Genomic DNA, 19,397 nt, shown 5'->3' with positions numbered 1-19,397 from the left:
GAGGAGCGGAGGGCAAGGGAGGGGCTGCTGTGATGAGTGTCTGTCCCCAGCAAAGGCGACATGTCTCCTCCTCAGTGTGTAATGGGTCTGTGTTTGAGCACGTGTCACTCCGTCTGCTCTCCTCCTCCATATTCCACACAGCTCCCCGTGCTTTTACTCTGTTTATTTCTCTGCAGAATATTCCCCTGACTGGAAGCATTCCAATGTATCTCAATTCACCTTTTCTTGGCATGATTTTTAATCAATCTTCAGCTCTTTCTAAAAGTGCTGATATCCTGTAAACCAGTTTACGCTGCTTTTCTGCTGGAAGCAAAGGAGATGGAGAAAAGAGAGATCAGAAAAAAGGCAAAAAAATAACACAAGCAAGAGGATATCAATATTCCCACTGCTGTGGGATCCTCAGAATGATTTTCCTGTTTGAATCTGACAACGGATATTTGGCGTGGCCAGGAATCCTATTTATCCTCACTCTAGCATGCTTCTCTCTGCCAGTCATGCACACTGTAAGGACACACAATGAACATCTGAAGAAGTGTACTCAAAAGAAGCACTTGTAATTGTGCTCCAGCACTATAACAGCTCTAAACCACACACACTTTTCCCAAATCAAGTCAGCGCTGTGGTTTACATCATGCCTCAGTTGTGTGTGTAAACATGTTTGTGTGTGCCCTCTTCTCAATAACATGCTGGCAAAACGATCAGAGCGTATCCACGGCTGGAGGGAGGAGCACAATAAGACTGTAGAAGACTCAGGCAAATAGGCTTTATACCAGCACAGTTATTCACTTCACCTGGGCTCCATCCAAAATGAAATCTGCCTACCTTCACTAAAGCACATGCACAAACGAGTTTTAATGTGGCTCTAAGCAGGATGTCTCCATGGTGACAGCAGGGTCTCCATGGTGATGGAGACAGTTTTAAACGAAGTCTTCGATGACAAATGACACCACGCTTTTGCTCTAAATGTTGTAGATGGAAAAACTCAATTATGTAAATGATGTGTTGGCATTTGGACACATACAACTCCACACTGAGCTTTAAACGGAGCAAACAAGTCCAGCTTCTGTTTCACAAAACCTTAAAATACTTCTCTTGACATGCTCGTAACAAAACACCTACACACTAGTGCTCCCAAACCTTCGAGAGAATTCAGTTTGAGCCCGGAGAAAAGCACACATGACTGCAGCCTGCGCTGTTCCAGATCCTCTCTAAGCTGCATCAGCTGGATACCAATGAGCCACCCTGACTCTCACAGGCCACACTTCTTATGTCAGGAAACCACTCACCAGAAACTGGCTTTGAAAATTCTCAAAATGTGACAGTTATAGGCAAAAAGAAAGTTTAGCATTTTGGAGAGAGGTCTGAGTTGAAAAAGCAACACAGCTGGCTGTCAAAAGGAAGTTCCAGTTTTGTGCATGTAGCCTAGCTAGCAGCTAGTTGTGGTTATAGTTATATAACCAAATAATGAATATAATTTAAAAAGCCTACACTCATTTAACCTCCAAGTAAGTGTCATTCTGCAACAATTTTCTTTGTTTCTTGGTCAAACGAATGTCATATTCTATTTTCAATTCTCCCTCATTGATACTTGTTCTCATAGAGCTCTACAGCAGCTCTACAAGTGCTCAACAACAGCACTATATTTATGTATATATATATATATGCATGTATGTATGTATATATATATGTATTGCATACTGTATATATAACATATAACGAAGCACATACACAGCTCGTATTATAGCAATACTAGCTTCCCTGTACACTGTGCATGTGTATCCCTCCGTTCTAATGTGTTGTCAAGAACTTCAACTGTCTCCCGTGTCAAAGTAAAATTCAAACATGTGGCTTCGTCTCCAACAATCTTTTCAACACCACGAGCATCAGAAATCTCTTTGGCTATGCAGTAACATCAACACCTCATGAATGTCTTATCCACACTTCACACAAAACCCTCTCCGCAGTGCTCTCCCTCCACCTGCACCCTTCAAAGTCTCCCTCACCCAACTCCCCTGAGTCCCATGTAAGTAAGGTGTTGTAACCACGCTTTTATTACTGCTGATTTTAGATGTGGCCACTTCAGAACTGTGGTATTATTTTTTATTGAAGCCATTCATAATTTACTGTTTCCCTTTGATATCTAATTTAGCAGTCATTAGTATGGGAGCTGGTCCAAAGCACAAAACATCATTAGATCTCGAGCAAAGTGACACATTTGCATAAATTCCTGCTACTCTTGCGATTTCCAAGCCTTTGACTCTACATTAAACATATTTTCATATTTTTCAGTCCATGTGTCAGTGAAGTCAGATTCCAATCAGTGAAATGACATTGTTAGAGCCTGGAATGCATGACAGAAATAAAATGGACTACCATTCCAGGCTTGTGACATGGGTTTGTTATAAATACTAAATAACAACGTTTCTATTGAAGATAGGTTTGCGTCTGCGTGTGGTTGGGACTTCTGTTGGGTTCTTCCCATTACAGAAAGACATGTGTTTGTGACTGTACTTTTAGATGAATAAAAGCGAACGTAACTGTCTGTTTGTTTGTCTGTCTGTCTGCCTGTCTGTCTTTCTGTCTGTTTGGTATAACTGCCTTACATACGACATGCTGGGGCAATTTGCATTGATATGTTTCAGTGTGATACAACACACTACAGCTCCCTGATTTTTTTTGTGTGTGCAGTGCATTGTCAGCTCAGTAGAAATGTTTTTGATCATAAAGTTAGACAAACATCGATGCCTGCTGTGTCCTTGCCTTACGCATATCACCGATCATACTGTATATGTTATTCTTCCTTCCTCAGCCCGTGGACTATGAAAGTCGAAGCTCCTACTCTTTCTCGGTGGAAGTCCTGAATCCAATTGTGGACCCGCGGTTCTTGCGCCTGGGCCCCTTTAAGGACCGGGCCACAGTCCGTGTGGCAGTCTTGGATGCCGATGAGCCCCCCAGGTTCTCCAGGTCCAGATATCTGATGGATGTGTCTGAAAACTGTCCCCCTGCCTGCACTGTAGGGAGAGTGAGCGCCATAGACCCTGACACTGGGCTCACCAACAACATCAGGTATCAATAACTACAATGACTCACATTAGCATAGATACACAAAGTGACTTACTTTGCATTATTCTTATTTAAGTAATGTGTTTTACCTTGTAAAAAGTTCATGATGTGTTTTGGAGACATTGGCAAAGGGGAATAGATGGGACAGAGTGAGAGGCAGCCAAGTTGCAGATGTTGAAATTCGATGGAAGTGATAGGTTTAGGTACATCAAAGGGACAGCGTGTGTTTGATGTTTTTGCCAATGATCAATGTTAGAGAGGCCAAACTTAGTGGTTTGGGACACAAGCAGAGTAGTGATGTGAATATATGAATATCTATGTGTAAAGATTCAAAAGTCAGTTGTAGTATTAGCAGATAGTAGATAAAAGATAATGTGAAACAGAATTAGATTAAATCCAACAATTTGCTGTTGCAAGCTCTGAAGGGAACAGAGAATAGTGAGGGAATACTATTGCTGCTGTGATATTGTAACAATAAAGAAATGGTGAAAATGGTGGAAAATTCAAGCTCTTCCCTCATATTTATCTCAATGAAGTTTGTTTTGCTTTCCCAATTATACTGTATGGTAGACATATCCCAAATCTGAATGCCGGGTTCTTTGATGGATGTGCTTCTATGCCAACTTTATTTTCTGTGCTTCAAACCACAGTCACCATTGTGAATTGCTGCTACAGCCTCAGTTTTACCGCTTTGCCATCTGTTTATTAGCAGAAGCTGTGGAAAAGGCAGAAGACCAAAGTTGTTTGTGTTTGCACAAGAAGGATATTACGCTCTACACATTCATTCTGAGATGACATACTTTTGCTCCTGCTGTCACTGATGTGGGTTCATTTTTGAAAAAGAAAACAGCCCCTCTAAGGTCTTCTCCTGCTTTGGCACTGTTATGAAAAAGCTCCCTGATAACTGCAAATAATTGAAATCCTCCTCAGTTATAGCTTTGATCCGGGCTGTGACTGCACAATCAGGACTTTATGAATTGAGCTGTGATCTGTATGAGAGCGAGAGGTAATGTGTTTTGTCTATATCAGTTGCACAGAAAGCATGTCCCAATTAGCACAAAAAGTGCTAGGAGTGCTTGTGTGGTGAGGAACGATAGTTGCTACGTTCTTGAAGATATTTAGATAATCAGCAACACTTCAAAAAGAGCTCCTATCTCCACTGATAATCTGGCTCTATTAATTCTTTGGCCATTTGAATTTGAATTGAACATGCTTATCGCTCCTTTGCACACTTGCCCTAGCAGCCTCTTTTCACTCTACTCCCCATTGCCAACTCTGCAGGCTTTTTCTTACTTATTTTTCTTCCTATTTATTATTGCAATATCTTTCTCTGCCACTTTAGGTTCTCCATTGATCCTCAATCGGACTCGGAGGCAGTTTTCCGTATCACGCCGGATACAGGCCTCATCACCACAGCGGTCGAATTGGATCGAGAACGCGAGCACTGGCACAACATCACCGTCATCGCCACCCAAAGAGGTCAGAGGTCACCACCTGACACAATTATTGGACAAAAAGGGGACATTTTGTAGTGTCGCACCCCCACACCCTGATGAGGCGTAAGAGGTTTAGACTGTATATTGTGGCGCATTAGAAAAAGCCTCTAAGCGGCTTAAGCTTTTGGAGTCAGTCGGCCATGAGAGGGATGTTGTTGGTTGGTTTGTTACAGTGTTCCCAGGAATCAATGGATCTATAAGGTCTGAGTAATCTGATAGTGGATAGATCTTCTTTTAAGGGAAGGATTCAAGTGGAAACAAAGTATTCAAGGCGCAAAATCGAAGATAGTTTTACAAAGCCCCTGAGAATATAAAGCAAAATAGATGGGCTTCTGCATCTTTTGGCATAGGTTCACACAATATGCATTGTATAAAGGCAACTGGGAATGGAGTTTGCAAAATGTGTGAATTTGGATGCAATTCAAAAGTTAAAGGCTCCTTTACTACAATAGGACATATACAGTGCAGCATATCAGACGCTGAATTTGACATATTTGCCCGTTTTAAAAAGTCTCTCAGCATTTAGCATATTCAAAAATGTGAGAAAAGTGCAAAAGAAAAGGAGTATTTTGCTAGATATTCTAACCTCCTACTGTAGAATAGATTAAACATGCTTATTAATGCCTGTATATGTGTTTGTCTGATACATGTCAGACATGTCTTATTCTTAATTCCGAGCATAAATGAAGATGTATATTTTGTGTTACTACGTGATATGAGAAACAACCCTGATATTATACAGTTCTGCAATTCACAAATCCCATTCACTGAGAACATTAACACCAGCTAAATACGCAGGAGCAGTTATCACGACCTATTTTTAAAAGGCCAAACACTGTTGCTCATAAAACCGCTAAGAACTCCTCTACACCAGTACGCAGGTGATGGCTCATTATGCTGGTGTTTTGACAAAACATTAGAGCATCGCCCCTAATTGAGCAACTGCGGAGCTATATTTGACCTGTATTAGTAACCCTATCTGTCAAACTCCCTGTTTAATCCGATACGCTAAATACTCTGCAGGGAATCAATGTAGGTTATGGTTGATTTTGTTTTGTTTATTTCTCGGTGGTTGCCTCTTTATTAAATAGGATTTGTGCTGTACAATTGAGGCTTTTTGAGATGAACAGAACTGAAGGGAATTACCTACTTACCTGCTACCATACACGTGTACATGTGAAGTTAGCAATGCTTGAAATTGCCCATTGTTTACTTTAGAAAGCACTAGCTCCTCAAACGTACACCAATTAACTTTGTTTGACCTTCTTATACTATTCAACAACTACGCCATTACTGGCCATATTAAATGATTCTATTTTTCCAGGGTGAGAAGAAGCAAACTGGCAGATGTCTGTATCCTCTATAAATTTAGTTGAGATATTGTGTGAGACCTAGAGACAGCATTGTCACCAAGAAGCAGATGTCCATTGTGTTCTACTGTCTAATTCAAGAGGCAAAGTCCAATGCCTGTTACGTACTGCTTTCTGCTTTAAGTGAATGTTCTGCTAAGAAATGTAAAGGAATTGACTGCATGTTTTACATTTTTGAGTAGTTTAACCTCTTAACCAAGCACATTTTCTACAGTTCAACTTTACCCAAATCTAAAAGCTTCTTGGACTGGAGTTTACAGCCTATTGGCCAGGCCAGACTCATTTTGTTGCTTCTTTGTCGCTTTTTTTGTCACTTATTTGTTGTGTTTTGCATTGATTTGTGTGAAGTTATTTCTCAAAATAACCTTGAGAGCCAGAGCTTCAATGCAGGAGGGCTGATTTTGGCCCCTGGGCCTGACTTTGCCTACCCCTGGTCTATGGTATATAGCGTATAAACTAGTGAGAGCCAAATAGTTTTGTTGAAGTGACATAAAGAAAGAATTACTGCTCTACCTGGTTATACAGCAAGCACATTTTTCCTGAAAGTTTTCTTGGCTCGGCAGACATCTCCCTTACAACGAGCTCTCGTCATAACTATGATGGTGTATAAGTCTGCGCTGTGGTCATTGTGTGAAGGGACAGAAAGTTGCCAAAGTCCTTGGTCCAGCGAGTTAATCTTTAGTTAAAATCTAGTGCTGGCTCCTGGATTGCGGCAGGTCGGGAGCAGTGTGGAGGCAGCTGTCTTGAATAATGAGCTCTCTCTAATAAACAGACTGTCTGCGGCAATGTTGACATAAAGCTCAGTAGGAGAGCCATGGCCACGGGCAGGCCAGCTCACCCGTGGCATCTGTAGCATTAGCACCGGCTCATTTTCTGCTCATCGGCAGAGGGGACCCAGGAGCTGTCACCCGGTGTGCTACTGCAGTGCAGCTGTGAGAGCTAAGTGTGCATCCTGTTTTAAAGAATCAGGGGCAGGTAGAGTTTCTGAAAATGTACTCAAGTATAAGTAAATGTTGTGTTATTTCAAGATGATAAGTAAGTAAGTAAGAGCAATTTGTCATTGTACAAGCGTACAACAAAATAGTGTTCAGGTGTTAGTCCTGAGCCGCTGTGACTGAGCTGCGCTGCCACTGTAGGTCAACCTGACCATCATGTTTTTGGAGGCCGAGGAAACCGTAGCACCCGGAGGAAACCTGGCTGACTACCATCAGTCTCCACTGATCCTCCTGGGTGTGTCCCTGTTTCAGAGCGTGGTGTCCTGCACTTGTCAGCTCCTCCTCCTTCCTCTTCCTCCTGTGCAGCTCCCTCCGCTCCACAACAGTCTTTCACCATCTTCTCGGAAGAGCCTAGCAGTTAATATGTATTGTACCTATTAGCCTGAAAAATAGGATACAGGGCATGTGTGGCTTAGCTGTGAGTCTTGCCAGGATACCTCCTTGTTTGTCCCTTTTTTGTTTCCTTTAGCTCCTCTTGTGACGCCTCCACTGTGCTGCAGGTATGGGGGTCTTGGTAGAAGAAATGTCGTTATCCAAATCCTAAAATTTGTTTGTGACAAACATGACCTGCCGAGAAATGTTTGTGTATAACAGCCAACAGTTTTAATATTAGTAGATGCAGCATATAGATGAAAAATAAAGTGCTATAATTATGAAAATCAGCAAGGCAGAACAAAAATATATGACACACTCAATTTCCACCCTTAGACAACAGTTGAGTGACCTAAATAAAAAGATTTATAACCACTACTTGAGTATAATTTTTGTCCAGTTATCTGCTGCTACCTCTCCTTTGTGTTGGTGTCAGAGGATGCAAGATTTGGAAATGAGTTTATCATGCAAAATGTTTGGTTGGAAATATTGGAATTGGTTCATTACGCTAACACTAAAACATGTTCAGTCCCCAGTATTTTTTGTGAACGTTGTATTACTTGGCTTCCTGAGTGACACTGTGTGCAGCTGACTCCGGATTGTGCCTCAGCCGCTTCCACAGTGAATGTAATGCCGAGTGTTTTGGCTGCATGCGTTTCAAGTGTGAATGCGTGGCCTCCATGTTTGAGAGCGTGTATCCAGCTCAATGATATACACCAGGCTCCTCTGCCAATCCATTTACACTGTGCCCTTGTGTAGCTACATGCAGATTGACTCCGCTCTATCGCCACTCTCTTCTCCGTCTGCCTTTTTCTTCGAAGCACACTCGAACTGTGTTGTGCTTTTGGCTGGGAACACAACAGTTTGATGTGTAAAAATCTGACTGCTACAGAGGCATTGCAAACACTCCAGCTGGGAGCCAAATGGACCCACATGCTCTGCTGTATATTTAGCCGATTGTGTGCTCTCTAATGGGAGATGAGAGCCACCGATGTTTCTGGACAGACATGAGAAGTTTGATCTCGCTCTGGAGAACAATCGAGCAGATATAATGGAGTGCACTTGGAGCGCTGGAGTGTGTTCATGCGGTATTTGCTCCATTTACAGCTGTGCGAGTGTATTGGTGTTGTTGACTGGAGACTGTCCCTCTGTTTCAGACAATCCCAGTCAGGTGTCCCGGGTCCTGGTCGCCATAGAGACCTTAGATCTGAACGACAATGCGCCCGAATTGGACCGGCAGTACACCACCGCCATGTGTGACTCCTCCAAAATTGGACAGGTGCGTATTCAGTGCTAATGAGCTCATAATGCCAAATATATGTTATCTTCCCCAGATGCTTCAGCAGCAGGTTGCTCTGTCTTCTTAGCACCATTACATAATACAATTAGTCATGTAAGCTTCCTAAATTTTGATACCTGTGGAGCTAAAAGATGTGGACTGTGTTTTCAGATGAGCTTGTTGCTTTGATTTTTGATTATTTTTTTCTGTGTAGCTTTTGTTATTTTCATGTGTCTGTTCTTAGCCATGCAGGATGAGAACAGACACAAGTTCTTGCGCCATCTGTCATCTGTGCTTTGTAGTTTAAGCGTTGCAGACATTTCGCCTTTCATACAAACGGCAGCAGGCCAGTCAAGTTCAAGTTTCAAATTTAAACCCCTCAGAACTTGAATTAAATTGTAATGTTGTCACACATCTGTACAGAATAAAACAAAAAAAAATTCTCAAGTATTGTTTGGTGATTATCAGTATCGTCGTCTCATTAGCTGTCTTGTGATTTGACCTGGGCTCTGTCTCAGACTCATTAACATGACAGTGCCTTTGAAGCTGGGGTTGAACTCCTTTGTCACCGACGAAGCTTCTTGGATAAACAACAAAACGTCTGCAACACTTTGCTTTTGTTGTTGGTTTGTTGCCAACTGTCTGAACTAAATTCAGTTACACTCCAAGGATACATTTTATAATCATACTAAATTAGAAGTGTTGTCGCTGTGTTAAGATTTTATAATTGAAATAAAGAGACATTTAGAAAATGTTTTAATCCTGCTGAATGTTGAAAGGTTAGTACATTTTAATATCACAAGTTTGTTTTTATTCAGGGTTTTCTAAATTTTACAACTTCCATCTTGAAGGTCATAATTAAAATATATATATCCATCCATCCATCCATCCATCCATCCATCCATCCATCCATCCATCCATCCATTTTCTTCCACTTTTCCGTTGCCGAGTCGTGGGCGCATCTGTTGGAGCTGCCCAAATCACATTGCACCAGCCCCTTATAAGGTGGTGGGTCCACAGAAGGATGGCCTCATGGTTCTAACCGGGCCTGTTGGTCTCTCATAAGGTTCTTCTGAACTGCTCTTTGTCTGACCCGTCACCTAGGACCTGTTTGCCCTGGGAGACCCTACCAGGGGCACGAAGCCCTCGACAACAGAGCTCCCAGAGCGCTACGTTAAAGTGGCGGTTCCAGGAGGGGTAATATATATATATATATATATATATATATATATATATATATATATATATATATATATATATATATATTGATAACAAACAAAAAAAAATGAAAATGCGCTGTTTGGAAAAAAATCATATGAATCCTATGAACATACAATCTCTGCAATGGACTCACCTGTTGACAAAATATTGTGACAAAAATGTGCAAATGAACACTGTATGTTAAAGAGCTTTCAAAATTGACGCGCTTAGCATATTGTACATTTCACACTGTGTGGAATAAGGGCCCTGTATCTTTTGAGAGTGATGCCACAAAGCTATTCACATACAGTACATATCAGCGTGTGCTCCCGAGTGCTCATTTAGCAGAGAGGCAGGTGAATCCTCCACGGCCCGTTATCTGTGCGCCGCAGCATTCACATCGTAATTAAAGTGTAGCCTCCTCTTCTTTCTCCTTTCTCTCTCTCCTACCCCTTTCTTCTGCCATCTTTTTTGTATTATTAGCCTTTTATACACGTTCTGCTCTTGCTTGATGCTATCTCGATTATATATATGTTAAAAAAATAAAAATCTCAACCACTGCTTTGTCTTTGTCTTTCCCCCCTCTCCTCCGTCATCCGTGCAGGGCACATCAACATCGTTTGGGCCCATCTGCTGTTTTTGCCTTTTTTTCCCCCCTCTCTCTTTGCTCTGCTGGTGCCTTTGTCTCGACTAAAGACATGATTTTGTTGATTTGTCTTCCTGCGTGATAGTTATCCTTTTGCACATGTACTGAACAAATACAAAATGTGCGTATCTGTGAATGTCATCTTGGTATGACTTGTCATTAACCAAAACATATTTGAACAACACAATGCCGCACAGCCGCTGACTAACTCCTCAGCTCTGCATTCATGCCGGCTCTCGAAAGCGCCTCTGAAAAGAACGCCTTGCATAATAATGATCAGAATTTTTCATTATGAAGAAATTACCCATCAGCTTATAAGCTTATGAAGATTTTTAGAGTAATTTTGTTTCCTTTTTGCCTCTGCTAATTTGAAATCCACACCACAGTGTTTGCGCTTGTGAAAGCCGATGCACGTCAGACTTTATTTATCCTGCGCATTTGCTGCTAATTGTCAGCCTTGTTTTGAGCCATGCTGACGTATGCTAATGTTTTGTTGCTAAAAGCACTCTGTGTAAGTGTCCTTTCAGGGCTTTGATTCTTTCCTCTCTTTGTCGGTGCGTCAGGTGGTGCAGGTGTTGCGGGCGATTGATCGGGATGAGGGGGGAAATGACAGCACCGTGTATTTCAGCATCCCCCCAGAGTCCAGAGCTGCTCTCAACTTCAGCGTCCGGGACAGTGGGGGTGAGAACTCTCGTTTGTTTTTTTGTTTTTTAAGGCCAGTGTTCATCAGACTGTGTGGTCCACTGCTGGTACTTGCTCTATATAAAGACGGTGCTTCCAAACTGTGCAGTCTGGAGGAAACAGGACAGTGAAAAGAGATGCAGTATGCATGTTTGTGCACAAAATGTCATGCGTGTTTATATCATGAAATGCTGTATACGAAAACAACAACAACAACAACAACAACAACAACAACAACATATAATCAGTGTGACACACACAGTGAGCCATGTGGAACTAAGGGTGTTTATTTACCCAAAGAGCGGTACAACAATTGCACATAGTTTAAGGAGGTGTGATTGCTGACAAAGTGTGATTGGTTGCTGAGTTCCATGTATGATGCACTGTCAATGAAATGTGATTGTTCTTTGCTGACCAGTGCTAAACATTTGTAAAGAAATAGTTGCGCCATTTACTGATTAATACCACTATGATATTACATTAGTTTCAAAGATTTTTGGCACAGACAACACAAGTTATATTTGTAGTAACAGCAAAGATAATGATGTAATGCTGTTATATACCAAGGATTTACTTATCTTGAAAATACAGTATATTTGTTTTTGTGGACCATTTATGAAATTACCTTAATCAGCATCTTTCATCCAGGCCTGAAATGGCTCCACAGATATAGCAACATGAACGTATACACATACTACATGTAATAATTATTGTGTGCGATTCGCTCTCACTTTTAGATCTATATATATATGCTCTTATATCTATAGTCTATTTTGCACACATTCTGCAGTACTGTCCATTTTAACATATTTTGCAGTCCTCACAGATCTTGGTAATTTGGGTCCAAGACACAACATTGGAATGTGAATTGATCAAATCAGTCCCTTCTTTTCCCAATTTACTCATATTTTCTGAAACCTCCATGTCTCCCTGCCTCTCCTGCTTGGGTAACTTCCTCTGTCTGAGCCTATGTCCCTGCCCATCCATCTCCTCACACCACTGTCCCCATTGTTTTGCTCTATTATCCTCTTCTTCTTTTGTTTGTCTCTCTTGTTTGCTTCCCCCAACTCCTCTACATCCATCTTGTGCCCCTGAACCACTAATGCCTAAAAAGAATTAGCTCTGCAAATATGCCAGATATCCTCACTTCAGATACATGCTGCTCTTTATGCTGCTATGTATGTGTTAAAAATGTTTTAATATGTTTTTTACCTGACTAGTTGTCAAAATTTTTTGTTTTTATTTGTTTTTTATTATTAAAATCGATCGAAGATCTCGCAAAAACACTGCCCAACCAAATAAAATCACCACCTGTATTAAGCAAATTGTTTTGATCTGGGGTTGCTGCAGTAGGTCGGTGTTCAGCAACACTTTATGTGCCCAAAGAATGAACCTGAATATCATGAACATCCTGAATGACCAGGTTATTCCATCAATGGATATCTTCTTCCCTGATGGTACAGGCATATTCCAAGATGTCAAAGCCAGGATTCATAGGGCTCACTCTGTGAAAGAGTGGTGCAGGGCGCATGAGACATGATTTCACACATGGATCGGCCACAACAGAGTCCAGATCTAAACCCCATTTAGGCTTTGCACTGTGGTCACACTCTCCCATCAACTAGACGTTGGTGAAAAATACATTCCAACGTTCTAAACTTAATATTTGAATGTGTGAATTTTTTTTTTGTGGCAACTTTCTTTTTGCAACCTATTCAGCCCAAACAGTCCAAGTACAGAATGGTGAAAAGACAACTCCTAAAATAGTTGAGTATTGTTCTGTTTCTGACAGTTTACAACGCAGACTATTTATATGTCAAAAATTAGATTTGCCCACAGCGCCCCATAGTCACAGCTCTTACTCAGTAAGTGTGCACACCTCCCAGAATACAGTGTGGCAACAATGCAAACTCTGCAACTGTTGGAAATTAGGAGTCATTGACGTCGCTCAGTCAGACTGATAATGCTTATGAAACAAGATTGGCACCAAAGTAAATCACAGGCTCCTTTGATGTTTCATTAGATGCCACAACACAGAGAAGTATTTGTGCTTTGCTCTTATCAACAGTTTTCATCACATAATGATTTGGATCACAGATTACTTTGATTTTTTTGTTTAATGGCCTCTCCAGGCCATTGCTGTTGATTGCATTTCTCCATAAATTTGATCTGGAGCCTCTTATCAGCAGTAGCCTGCAGACCACTTCTGTGCATTGCTTTCTCAGGACACTCGACTGACTGACTGCCCACCTGAGAGACCTGAGAGAGTGAGGGTTTGTTGTTTAGAGTTTAATTGAGTACAAATTCTCAGACATCTGTCTGACTGCAAAGATTATATGAAAGGTATTGATTTCAGACAGATACTTTGTTATTGGCGCATTGAGTTGCCTTGTGTACGAAATGAGCGGTATAAATAAAGTTGCCTTGCCTAGCCTATTCTTTAGCTTTCTGAAACAGAATCTACTTAAGGGCAAAACTTAAGGCATTTTTTTTTCACTGTATTCGACCCATGGCTCAATGTGAAGCCTATAAAGACTTGTGCCGACTGTGCAGTGCCTGGGACCCATGGGACTCAGTTGTGCATGTTGTAGGTTGCTCATCAATAGCAATCATTCGAATACCATTAGCTCCCTATGCTAGAGCCACTTGGCTCAGTGTCTTGTTTTAACCTATTTTGATATCTATATCATTCAGAAACATGTTCAAATTATGTTTATTCTGAATATTCTTATCCCATTTGTTCACTGTAAGGTTCATTATATTTTCTGTTATTATGAATCGTTACATAACTTGCTCTTGTTGACTCATTGACTGTGTTTCTTGACTGTCCCATACAGGTCCCACTGCCAGCCTGGTGCTGGTGTCCCAGCTGCTGCCTTTGTCCCGCTCAGCAGCCTCCACTTTGACGATGTATGTACCCTTAGTCCTGCGGGACGGGACGTCAGGCCTCACCAGCACAGGGACGGTCACTGTGTCTGTCTGCCCCTGCCTGAAAGGAGGTGCACGCGCCGGGGACAAGGACAAGCAGACAGAAGGGGACTGGGACAGAGAGGCTGTGTGTCTACCTCAACAATCCACACTGCCTTCCCCTGGGCTCAGTACCGCCGCCCTGCTGGCCATCCTGGCCTGTGTTGCCACTCTGCTAGGTGAACATGCAGCAATTGATAACTTCTCTAGGCCACAGACCACTTTCATTCCATATATAAACATGATTGCCCCAGGATGCTGCACTCCAGTTTTATTTGAGTCAAATCCTCAGAATTCCCTGCAGATGTGACCATGCACACTTTTGGCTGAGTGCTGTTGATGCTATAGTTTAAAATAGGAATACAAACAAAGGACAGAGTGAGCACTAACATACACAATAGAAAGTTTGGCAGCGGTTGGTCATATGATGTAACACATGTTTAGAAAAAATTCGAGGGCTCAGTGTAAATGCCTTATAAACTAACAAGGCACCATTCAGAGCAAGTCATTTACAGACATCTTCAAGATACCGGTAATCCTTTAGAAATTAACAAAAGTTTAGCTTTTGTTGTTTATTTTATCTACTGGATTTGCCATATTCTTGAGTGTGTCTTTTTGCTCTGACTGTATATCATAAAGCGCTGTTGAACCATTGAGATTGAGCAGTTTAATGCTAATCTGCAAATAAAAAGATGTGCAAATAGAGTTTAGGGCTGTTTACACTTGGCTGCATCCCTCGATGCTTCATCTGCATATGGAAATAAAGGAGGCAGGAGCGTAAATATTGCTCTTAGTCACAGCTCTGTGGTAGCGGACTGTCTCATTCTGAGGCCCAGTTCTCTCCTCTGCCAAGGTCAGTGCTAATCACAGCTAAAATAACAATTCTGCCTGAGTGTTGGGCCCTTCGGTTTTAGAGAGGGCATATTAAAATGTCAGTGCTACCTGCGCAGAAATTCTCAAAGCTCAATTGGATAATGTGTAGGTGCTGAGAAGGCTCTGGCACGCGGCCAGCATCATTGTCATTTCCATTCAGTCTGTTGGATCACTACTCATGCCTCGGTGATAGGGGCATTATCATTCAGAGGAGACTAGTTCAATCAAGGAAGAAGCGCAACACGGCGTGAAGGTGATGACGCCGAGTGACTTCTGCTGGAGTTAGAAAATGAGTTCTCGAGTGACAAGGGCGTTATCTGCAGCGGGAAATGAACACTACTTTAAAGCAGTCTGTTTGGACAATCATGCCTGGTTTGGTTCTCATAAAACACTTGTTTATTATACAAATTAAATTACATACTTCATTTTATATAAGCTTTAGCATCTTCTAACTTGATGCATCTTTCAAAGGCCCTTTAATAAAGTTTGACATTCAGTATGAATTACCAAAGCAACGCATTATCACAAACATACTTAAAATGCATACATAACAGTCCCTGTTATTGTATTTTTTTTTATATTTCTGAGTGACTGGAGATTGTTTAGCGGTTTCCAGAAGAAAAAAAAGGTCTACTATATTGTGAAATAGGGATGAAGATTCTCTTCACTCTCTCCTGCTCTCAAGTCTGAGATAAGAATTCAGTGCCTTCAAATGTCACATATCAATCATGACCTTTCTGTAAAGATAATAAACACTCACATGTTAGCAGATAACAATCGTTTAACAACATCAACTTGTAGAGGCTGCCTCAGAACTAAGAAATCGATATTTAATCTCCAACATGTTTAGATTTACAGTTTATTTCAAGTTAGCGATGGCAGATGGATGTTATACAGGAACCGTAATGGCCTGGCATTGAATTAAATTCATAATATCATAAATGTCTAAGAGATCATAAAAGTGTGCATTGTGTTACCAATATCCATAAAGTATACTACTTCAGTGGTAATAAACTACTGTAGCCTCAGCTGCCTGAGGACTGACTGAGGGAAACCTGGCTGTGAATCTGTGCCAACCGGCTCTCCACCACCACTTTCTTCCACACCACATTTACACTGGTCAGGTGGCTAAAGGGTCTTGCCCAATACACAACCTTCAACGAGAAATAATTCACTCGACATTGAGTTGAAATTTGAAAGGTTTTACTAATGCAGTTTTTTGTGTTAGTGGCCACAATGCACATTCCAATCACTGTTTAAAATGCACAATTAATACCTGCACACTTCAAATGAATCCATGATGAATCACACTGACACGGAATGATTCACATTTCCATATATTCAGTATATTATATCAAAGGCTGTTTGTCAAAGAGCTGGGTTACTCTGCCTCTGCCCCGGGTCAAACGTTGTGTGCTCTGGGACCGGGAGAGAGCCACGGAGAGCCGTATGAGAATAAAAGGTCCATTTGCCTGGCTGCTGCTCAAAGTCAATTACCGAGCGGCGGCATGCAGGAGGCTGATATGATATACCGGCTCTAACCCTGGGCTTTGTCGGTATTCGTTTTGTCTCACCTCCTGCCTCACTGTGCTCCCTTGCTCTCTTGCCTCTTCACTCTTCCAAACCCTTCCTTCCTCTTATTTCCCCTGCGACTTGTGCCCCTTCTCCCTTGTTCATCATTCTTTTTCCAATTTCTCTTCCATGGCTGACTGTCGTGTTTTTCTGTCACCCGTCCCCAGCCGTGAGCGCCCTGTCATTATCACTGCGGCGTCAGAAGCGTGACTCGCTGTCTCCGCTGGAGGAGGACGATGTGAGGGAGAACATTATCACGTATGATGACGAGGGCGGAGGAGAAGCCGACACTGCAGCCTTCGACATCACTGCTCTCCAGAGCGCCCCCCACAGCTCACGCACAAGGGGGTACCGCACACTGGATAGCAGAAACATGTGAGTCCAACTACGGCCCAAGCTAATTCACTTTGCCCCACTAGATTATCTAAGAAGACCAGAGCTAAAATAATCCATATACTATCCATTTATTTATTTGGAAAAGGTATTTGGAGCACATTATATGCCTCATCAATCTCAATCAATCAAGTCTTAACCAGAAGTTTTGACAGGCTCCAGCCACCCATCACTCCTGTAATTAAAATAAGTACGAGATCTTGGTGAAAAATGAATGCAACACTGGATTTTTTGGCAAGGCAGACGATATTAAAAGAACGCCACAGTGAATGTGTGCTGTAATCAAAGCTAAAGGCGTTCGACCTTTTTTTGTGGCAACTTTTTTTTAGTTAGGCAATGTAGTATCAACATTCTTCATGAAAAATCCTAATAAAAGTACTGTATCAACTCCAAAAGTCAAAAGTCTGCTGCTCTGAGACCACTTGTTGATTTAGATACGGCTCGTCATGCCCTCCTGCATTATTGTGTTTTATTCACACACTTTGATGTTCCACTGAAACGATGTTTTTGTCTTTGGACTAATAATTAGTTCCAATGAATTCATTTGAGCCTTACGAGAAAATACAAAGGCTGCTTTGGAGAAAATACTTTCTACTATTTGAGGAGGTGGACCCAACAATAATGCAATTTCTAATGCAATTTGGTGCAATCCCTTAGTAATACTTTTTTTTTTTTATCTCTCTCAAACTATACTGCTTGGCTCTAATACAATTTTGAACTATTTTGTGTGAAGGAGAGTTGAAGGTCAAAAGTTTAAAAGTGTATATATACTGTTATGAATATATACTGTTATTATATACTGTTATGAATATAATCCAGCTAAATGATTCCACAATAGAATATATGACCACCATTTGCAAAGTGCATTATAAAACCTCAAATGAACCAAAATGATTTTGGTTCATTTTTTTTGCAGCCGTTATGCCCATCGAGCAGTGGACAAGGGTCGCACCTACAGCTGGGCTCAGAACCAGGGATTGGAGCAGACATACAGCGCCCCTGGCGGTCCCCTGTACGGCCGCGTCTGTTACAGCAGCGCCACTCTCCCGGTGCTCCGCCGCACTTCGGGAGGGGCATTTGAACCAGGCCTGGCTGAGCTGGGGTACCGCTTTCCTGGGGGCCAGCCGGATCACTCCCTGGTCATCCAAAACCAAGCAGCCATGGTGGGGCCCATGGAGTCTGGGGCTGTCTACATCGCTCCCACAGACTTGAGCATTGGGAGTCGGGCCGGCAGCAGAGATGGGACAGCGCCTCAGAGCAGAGTGAGCACGTCAGACGGAGGGACGCCAAGAACATCTGACAGTCAGGAGAGAGGAGGGGGCACGGGGACAGCCAGTAACTGCACCGAGGCCAGTGAGGACAAACTCAACGGTCAAGACATGGACTGGGTAAGATTTATAACAGCTTCACCCCAAAAGCTCAAGCGTGACAGCGCACAGAGTATAATCATTATGTCCAGTGCAGAGAGCTGCTCCATGCACCTGACGCCTTTGTGAGACTGTGCACACAAGCCAGGATTATGCCCTGAGTCGACTGTCATAAAGCTGAGCCGATTAAAAGGCTGACAGCAAATGTCCTGGCCTCCCGCAAATGCATTTTAGCTGCAATTACACATACTATATAGTTTTATGTTCAACTTCCTCAAGCTGCTGTCTCAGCCTTAGGACAAACTATAATATTTGACACAAAAGTGACTGGATCTGAATGGTGTCATTATGTTACATGTATTTATAAACATTCACAATAATCTATGTTTTATTATCATTACTTGAGGCGGACCAACTGCTTCAGCTTACTGCAGTGCAGCAGAAAACATGGCATTTTAAGAAAACAAAGATATTAATTATAATCTTTTGTAACAATATCAATTTACTGCCTCTTGTTGAACACAGATTTGATCAACCTAAACTCCCATGGTAAGAAATATTGAAGGAAGTGGTATGCTGAGTAATCAGGTGTTGGGCCATTTCCTGGTGGACTGTGGCACTTTTGGGCTGCCAGATAAAACATATTAATTAAAATGGACTCTCATAGTTGGGCTATTATAGGCCTGTAAGTTTCAGCATAACCTGGATTCCTGTTCATTATTTTTCATGTAAATCTGGCAAATAATTACTGAGGTATTGAAATAATAATAATAATAAAAGAAGCAGCAACAGATAGATACATTATCATCACAATTGACATTGTACACCCCTACGCACCAGTCCAACTTGGTCCTGTCCAATCTAGCGGCTGCTCTTTGCTCTACAAACAAAACTGTGTGAGTGAGAAATTTTGATGGAAAAAGGCCAGAACGGGTACTGAAAAAGCGTTTAAGAAAAGAAAAGGCATTAGCTATCCGTACAAAAACTGGACAAAGAAGGCATTTGCGTAACATGGTCTAACTGCCGGATGTGTCAGCCAGCTCTCATTATGTGTAGCAGCCACGTCATGTGAAAGGATAATGTGCCCACGCGCTGCTCCAAACTCACGTTGTATGTTGCATAG

General features: G+C 41.8%; 1 protein-coding gene across 3 annotated transcripts in view; it reads left to right on the top strand.

Moving 5' to 3' along the window:
• cdh24b (cadherin 24, type 2b) overlaps window positions 1–19,397 on the top strand; it is a 206,492-nt gene that overhangs the window by 140,893 nt on the left and 46,202 nt on the right. For all 3 annotated transcript variants that reach the window (XR_013793491.1, XM_079568830.1, XM_079568829.1), the window contains exons 7-13: window positions 2,810–3,066; window positions 4,406–4,542; window positions 8,454–8,575; window positions 10,985–11,102; window positions 13,940–14,248; window positions 16,682–16,889; window positions 17,824–18,295. Coding sequence is in view for 2 of the 3 variants with exons in the window: in XM_079568830.1 (XP_079424956.1) it covers window positions 2,810–3,066; window positions 4,406–4,542; window positions 8,454–8,575; window positions 10,985–11,102; window positions 13,940–14,248; window positions 16,682–16,889; window positions 17,824–18,295 (1,623 nt within the window). In the remaining variant the exon portion in view is untranslated. The remainder of the gene's footprint in view (window positions 1–2,809; window positions 3,067–4,405; window positions 4,543–8,453; window positions 8,576–10,984; window positions 11,103–13,939; window positions 14,249–16,681; window positions 16,890–17,823; window positions 18,296–19,397) is intronic.

Source organism: Gobius niger (assembly GCF_951799975.1).
Source record: "Gobius niger genome assembly, chromosome: 13".
In the NCBI taxonomy this organism is placed as follows: domain Eukaryota; kingdom Metazoa; phylum Chordata; class Actinopteri; order Gobiiformes; family Gobiidae; genus Gobius; species Gobius niger.
Note: the sequence above shows the minus strand (reverse complement) of the source record. Positions and strands in the feature narration are given on the sequence as shown.